General features: G+C 40.0%; 1 protein-coding gene across 1 annotated transcript; it reads left to right on the top strand.

Annotated features, from left to right (window-relative positions):
- The first annotated feature begins 1,717 nt into the window (after positions 1-1,717).
- Positions 1,718-7,253, top strand: LOC137877084 (angiopoietin-related protein 5-like). Its single transcript, XM_068716768.1, has 7 exons — positions 1,718-1,756; positions 1,912-1,986; positions 2,131-2,158; positions 2,257-2,348; positions 2,687-2,804; positions 3,285-3,470; positions 5,069-7,253. Exons 2-7 carry the CDS (start codon positions 1,918-1,920, stop codon positions 5,365-5,367), a joined length of 792 nt encoding a protein of 263 aa, XP_068572869.1. The 5' UTR covers positions 1,718-1,756; positions 1,912-1,917; the 3' UTR covers positions 5,368-7,253.

Genomic DNA, 7,253 nt, shown 5'->3' with positions numbered 1-7,253 from the left:
AAAACAGGAAGTCACAAAACAAACGTGGAGACAGGACAAAAACCCAGCTTGACATACAGGTGTGACAGAGGGAAGATGGGAGTGACCATTTAATTCAGTCTACAGATAGAAGAATATAAAATATTTAGCAAGTTGTTGAGTAAATATTGGTATTAATGAATGATACTTTTACACAGATCACGACGAGGTAAGTTATTATGTAGGGCATTTCTAGTCACTATTTCTTGGTCCAAGTATCACTTTACACAGGTTTATAAATGATTTGCTTTGTTCAAAGCAGATGCAAAAACAGGCAGTATAGTGGATTCAGTGTACAAGACGTGGTAGGCTTTGGGTTTTACAGGTTCAAATGATCACTCCATGTCACAAAAAAATGACATGGAGAAATAGATTATGAAGAAATGATTGAACAAACTGAATACAATAAAAACAAATATTTTATCATTCCAGGTATTGTAACAGACTGGGTAACATGTTTTAATATGTATGTGTTACTAAAAAAACAGCTCAGCAGTTACTGAGGTGTAAAGCAGAGGTCTTCAACAGGGGGTCTGCGAAATCTTTGGTTGATTAAACTATTTATTAATTTATTTTTTCCCAAACATGAATCTGTCCATTATTTTAATAGTTCAGTATTGTATGCAATATAACAGGTATGTTTATGCATGGCACTGGCACTAATAGTCCATCACTCATTTTCATTTCCACATTTATGTTTAAAATAAAAACGTCAATTTGAAAAGCTTGTATGCATGATTATCATGCAAGCTATGTTTCTAAATGGCAGTGGCACCTACTCACTGTACCTTGCACATGTTTAAAATAAAAACATGAATATATAAATCTGTGTATTATTTGAATATCTTAGTATTGAATGAACAATAACAAGGTATGTTTATACATGCCACTAGGCCCCGTTTAAGACACAATTATATATATAATTATAAAATATACTGTATACAGTAGGGGGTCCCTGCTCCATCTCTCTATCAGTTTGAGGGTCCTTGGCCTGAAAAACGTTGAAGACCCCTGGTGTAAAGGATCTTAGTAAACATGTAAACCCCTTTTATATATTATATAATAAGGTGAATTGTTACAACTTATTCAAATCATTAGGTCCTAATAGTTGTAAACTTCAGTAATAGCTGAATCCAGAGTTATTTCCCGAGGCATTATGAACTGCCATTCATGTGAGCGAGAAGATTCTCAAATGTATTTTTTTACCAAAAACATCTTGATTGATAAATAGCCCTAGAGGTAAAATAAGAATTGTGAAGTTCTGATTTTGGGATAAACTTTAAGACTATCAGGTAAAAACATGGGATGCAAAAAAAAAAAAAGCACAGGTACCTCTTCCGACCAGACTCCGTGTGGATGGGTTGAGGGAGAAACTCCGTCAGATATACTACTACAAGTCCTGGTCGAAATCAACTTTTTTTACTTTGAGACAGCATAGGTGCGAAATCTGATTGGATAAAAAATATTTAGAATACATGTAGTGTATTTATGAAAAATAATTCAATGATAAAATAGCTATAACTTTGTGATTCTGTTTAGGCCAGTAGAGAAGGTGTTGCTGGTCCTGATGGCCCACCACTGTGGATCTGTTGTTCAGACTTTGCTCCTGCTCAATCTGCATGACAGGATGTGACAGCTATTATGGTAAACATGAAGGAGGTGTGGTAGTTTAGTTGTTGGGAAAAGGTGCAACTGCTTTGGAATTTGAACTGGCATACAAGGTTCATCCAGCACATAGGTAAGTGTTAGAAAGAACAATTACATTATTATGGGCTAATAACGGTAGTGTTTTCTCACTTGGTCTTGTGAAAGTGAAGGCTGAAAAGTCTAATTTCTCAGACTGCTGTTTTAACGTTTATAAATGTTATAAAAGAGATGCTCTTTTAAACGCAGGTCAAAATGAAGAGTCTGGTTGGGTATTGTGTGGTCATCTCAGCGTTTCTTTTGAGCTGCACGGGACAGGCTGAGGTAATACAAACTACATAATATCTCCTCGTCTCTCCATTGTCTTAAATACTGTATGTTTCAGACTAGCAAGTCAATCCTCAAACTCTGGCTTTGATGTCTGTATTTTGAAGTCTCACTATAAATCTGTTTCTGTGACATTGCTAGAAACACCGGAAGCGACTTTCGCCTCAAGGTACAGTGAATGTTATTCTCTCTTTGGAAGGTACAAGAACCTGTATATTCACATTTCATAATGTTCCTCCTTTTGTTTTTCTCTTGTGCTAACCTCAGGAACAGACTGCACACGGATTAAGGCTCTCTCACCACACGCATCCAGTGGGGTTTATGTAATCCAGCCTCTGAGAGTCAAGGCCCCGTTCAAGGTATAATAAAAGACTCCAAACCTGAGATGTAACGTACATAGCAAGGCTTGATTGTAATTGTCCATTTGCCAAGCCCCACCCACTTAGTTACTGTTGCTACGCATGTCCTTATGAATACTGAATCTTAAATTGAACAGCTCTTTTCTGTTGTGTCATTTAAAAAAAAGAAAAGAAAAAACTTAAATCCTTTGCATGACTGAAATCAATAAACAGATTTTGGAAAGAAAAAAAATAGAGCATGCAAAGTCTTTTCCAAACCCCTGTAGAACACATAAAAACCTGCCACCTGTTTTTTAAACTTTTCAACATACTGCATGCTTACTGGACTACCTGCTCAGGTGTTCTGTGAAATGCGGCAAGACGGAGGCTGGACGGTGTTTCAGAGGCGCAGCGGACGAGTGGTTTCCTTTAACAGGAAATGGGCAGCATATAAAAAGGGTTTTGGAAACTTGAAACGTAAGTAAAGAATATAAAACTGGTTGGGTTTGTTCATGGGTGTGAGGATGAATCAAACTTGTGATGAACTGTGACACGCCTTAGTTATTACACAGGGAATGTACATATCCAAGAAAGGTCGTAGTTGAATGCAGAAGAACATACAGGATTTGGGATTCAATTAGCTGTTATTAAGGTGAAACATTACAAGAATAAACAGACGTTTTTTCCTTATTGACATTGGCCGGAAACAGCCCCTTTTGCCACATGTTCTCCTGCATAATGTTGTGAAGAGTCGTAGATTAGATTATACTGTGAACTCAATAAGCACATTTTGTACCAGACATACATTTACTACTCCTAGACTAAAACATTGTGTGAACTTCAGAAATTGCAATCTTGAACTTTTAAGACCCTGCATTCTGCAGCAATGACAACTCAAAGCAAAGTCGTTTCGGAAAAAACTTGAATCGTGTCCTTGTGCTCTGCTGATTCCCTTAGAGGACCACTGGCTTGGTCTGATGAAGGTCTTCTCTCTGAGCAAGAACAAGACCAAGAAGTGGACCATGAGGGTCGACCTGTGGGACCATGAAGATGCCACTGCTTTCGCCGAGTACAGAAACTTCAGTTTGGGCAGTGCAAAAGCTGCTTTCAAACTGCATGTCGGGAAATACAGAGGAGATGCAGGTATTGCAGGCTTTTCGAATGGCTGCTATTTTCTCATTGATCATCTTTTCCCTTCGCTTTTTAGTGATATACAAATTTAAACCCATTTACTTCCATTCCATTTATGCTGGTTGGAGTAGTCTTTTTGCCACGGCCATTTGAACCTTAGCATTTTGATAGATGTAAATGAAAGCTGCTCAGAGCAAAAGTTTCTAACGTCATCAAAATAATTGTGCAGCCTGTGAGCCCAGAAAAAAATTGTTTTTGTTGTTTGGTGTTGTTACCATGGCAACTATATCACCTAGGGTCCACCTTCAGACCACAGTCATATTGTTAGTGCTTATGGTTGTGGACATTTTCAACTTATTACTTCTCACTATTTCCCCTTTGCCTTCTTCCACCATCTGCTTTCAGCACAAACTCTGTCCAAGCTCTCTTTGATGGGTTGGTCGACACATAATAAAATGCTACACATGGCAGCTTTAAAGCGAGTCAATATAACTTTTGAAAGAGGGAAATAACATAATTTCCTCTTTCAAAAGTGGAATTGAAAAGTAATTAAATGCACCCCAATCTACCCTGAGGGGGTTTACTTCTCCATCCTTACTTGGTCTGGTATGACCAGTAGCTTATGGTGGCTAACGTTAACTAATTTTGGCAAATTTAAGTCTAACTGGCATTACTGAATAGGCTCACTGTCTCCTCTGTACTGTAGTGTGAACGGATCCCGCCCCGGGGAAAGCGGGGCAGGCTTGCGCACCTAACTCCGTCGGCTGTCCCACCTGCGAGGATATACATTCCTCCTAGAGGTGTCGGAACAATACCGTCGGCCTTTTATCTCACCCTGTAGCTGAATCGTTAGGATTTCGGATTAATTGTCTTCTCGAGAGTCTTGTATGGCTATGCCCTAGGTGCTCTCAGTAGGCTGCAACCCTAGCACCCAGTATGGATAGTTATGTAGAAAGTCTGTACTTTACTATCGCCTATTGTGAACATTCTCAGCATTTATGACTAATTCTGCCAAGTCTTCACCCAGGGAACTTACCTTAAGCTCCTCTGGTAGAGTCGGTCGTCATCTCTGTATCACATGGATGAGGGACAGGGAAGAGGGTCAAATTGTTCTAAACAACCAGAGTCTCTAGTTTAGGTTTCTCTTTTATGCTACTCTGACTAGTACCTCCTCTAATCACATGCATCACAAATACAGGAAACATCTTATATCAGAGTCAGCAACAGACTGTAACTGGTTGTAACTAGTTTGGTCCGGACAGAACCAAAGCACTATGCAAGGCTCAAGTGACCTTGTTATATTAAAGTGTCTAAGCAGGCTATATGTTTCGATCATTTCTATCATAAAATAAAACAGTTTATGTTAAATCACATCTAATATGAAATAAAACTGTTTAGGTTAAATCAGTTATAATAAGTGTAAACAAGTTATATATTGTGACAGTTATAAAAAGTGAACAAAACATATCTTTGTGATGGTTATACTTTTATGCTTTCATATCTTTCTACAATCTCTTAACAGTACTCATCTTGTAACTGCCACATGTGGATTTCAAAAGGCACCCACTGAATTCTAAACTTGCTTCAACGGTTTCTAACTTTGTCCACAGGCGATGCCATTCGTGGTGCCTATTCAGGCATTGACCAGAATGGCTTCGGCTTCAGCACCGTCGACCGCGACAATGACGGCTGCTCCCCATGCATCTTTGGTGACATTGCTCAAATGGATTGTACTTCTTCAGACGGTAGTGGTTGGTGGTACAGTCGCTGTGGCTCTGCCGGCCTGAACGGAGACTGGCATCCTAGTGGTGAACACGTCGGTTGGGCGTCAGGCCTCCACTGGCAAACCTGGAAAACTCACGCGCCTTACTCCCTGAAGGCCACCAGAATGATGATCAAGTCTGCGTGAGAGGACCCAACCCACATTTAACTTCATACTGGCTTTTCTAGTTGCACATCTAGGCTGGTATTACATTTAAGCAAAAGGACTCTTTCTTTTTTATGCGCAAATCAGTTGTATTTTTAAGATACTGGGCCTACTGTTCACACTTCCAGGGTGTTTCTGCCTTTGCAGATTGATTATTCTTGATGGTTTTTAAATTTCTTCATGTCAAGACATGTTAACTGGTCTATGACGTCATGCTTGAGGTTTGACTGATTTTATTAATGAAAGTCCACATACAGAGCACAGTTTGCAAAGGCGTGCATTAATTCCATTATGAAACACCTGAGTATGAATACATACATAATCATTAAAGATATTTATTTGCAGAACCCCTGACTTGTCTATTTTTAAGGTAAGGGGAGAGATTAATGTTAAGGTGTTTGTGTGGCTGAACACAAACCAATCAGCATCCTGTAATGAGCTATTGGCAGCTATGGCATTGGCTTAGGTGTGTTAGACCAGTGTTTTTCAACCCTTTCTGAGCCGCGGCACATTTTTTACATTAAAAAGATCCCGCGGCACACCAACAACCAAAAAAGTTACAAAATGACAACTTTTAGCATAATACAGCATAAATGCCAGGGGTGTCAAACTCAATCACAGAGAAGGCCAAAATAAAACGTTGGGACTATACATTGAGGGCCAAATAGGGTCAACATTTAATAAACAGGATAGAAGGGATATTGGACAAAGTGCAAAAAGAATCCATGTTTTGGTAGGCTATATTATTGTATGCATACCTACCAGAGCCAGATGTCTGGCATCTTTTTTGGATGCCAGTTCATTAATATCTGGGGTTAAGTTCTGTGCTGTGGAAACCCTCAAGATGGAGTGAAGGTGTGCATCAGTGAGAATGACTCTTGTGTGGGTTTTTGTTCATCTTCATCACAGAGAAAAGCTGCTCACACAGGTATGTGCTTCCAAACATGCAGAGCATTTGAGCAGCATGTAGGTAGAGTTGAGGCATCGTTTCGGGGATGAAGCTTGGAAACTGTGCAGCGCCCACAGAGTCATACTTTGCCATAAGTGTCATTACACTGGAGGTCTACCAGCTGGGCACAAGTGCTCTTTCCACGTCAACTGCAAACGGATTGCTGAGCTAAAGTCGGCAAATCGCCGGGTGAACTCTATGCCAAGTGCACCCAGTTTATCAGCAAAATGCGCAGTCAAGAACACAGCGGTGGAGACACGGTTTGGCAACACGGAAAGTGACCCAAGTTCCCTTGCTGCATCTGAGTCTCCCACAGGTACAGCTTGGCTTGGAAAGCTTTTACTGCATCATACATGTCTGTAATCACACGCTCCCGTCCCTGAAGCTGGAGGTTTAGCGCAGTGAGATGCTTCGTTATGTCGCACAAAAAGGCCAGCTCACATTGCCACGTTTCGTCCCAGAGCTCTGTGGTGTGGCTGTAATGATAGACATATGAATCTCGCGGGCCGGATATAATTGTTCCGAGGGTCGGAATATTTGAGTTTGACATATTTTTTTGACTGATTAAGTGAAATTGGACATTTTCCAATGGCGCACATGACGATCTCTTTTAGATCCAAACAAAAATGGCGGCTCCTAAAGAGGTTAGCGTAGAAGCTGCAATGGCATCAGTTATTTCAGCGCTGGAGAGTATTTCTTCATTGAGAGAAAAGCAAAGAACGGCACTGGAGCTTTTTCTCAATAGAAAAGATTTGCTTTTCTCCCGATTAACTTTGGTGAGAGTTTGATTGACAGATGGTTCATCTTCAAGTAAAAAAGTATGCCCTTTTCTAAAAAGTTACCAATGACGGCTTCTCAGATGGTTCTGTGTAACAAACCATCTGGCGGGTCAAGTTACATTTTTTTTTTAATTGATTGT

The sequence above is a fragment of the Cebidichthys violaceus genome, unplaced genomic scaffold, assembly GCF_023349555.1.
Source record: "Cebidichthys violaceus isolate CVI_PGR_0920_01 unplaced genomic scaffold, fCebVio1.0.p SCAF_21, whole genome shotgun sequence".
Taxonomy (NCBI): domain Eukaryota; kingdom Metazoa; phylum Chordata; class Actinopteri; order Perciformes; family Stichaeidae; genus Cebidichthys; species Cebidichthys violaceus.
This window is presented reverse-complemented; position numbering and strand designations above follow the sequence as displayed.

Excerpts from the sequence above, each read along its gene's own strand:
- LOC137877084 (XM_068716768.1), top strand. The coding sequence starts at position 1,918 with ATGAAGAGTCTGGTTGGGTATTGTGTGGTCATCTCAGCGTTTCTTTTG. Across the intron at positions 2,159-2,256 it reads GAAGCGACTTTCGCCTCAAG|GAACAGACTGCACACGGATT; the intron begins GTACAGTGAATG and ends TGCTAACCTCAG. Across the intron at positions 2,805-3,284 it reads GGGTTTTGGAAACTTGAAAC|AGGACCACTGGCTTGGTCTG; the intron begins GTAAGTAAAGAA and ends TGATTCCCTTAG.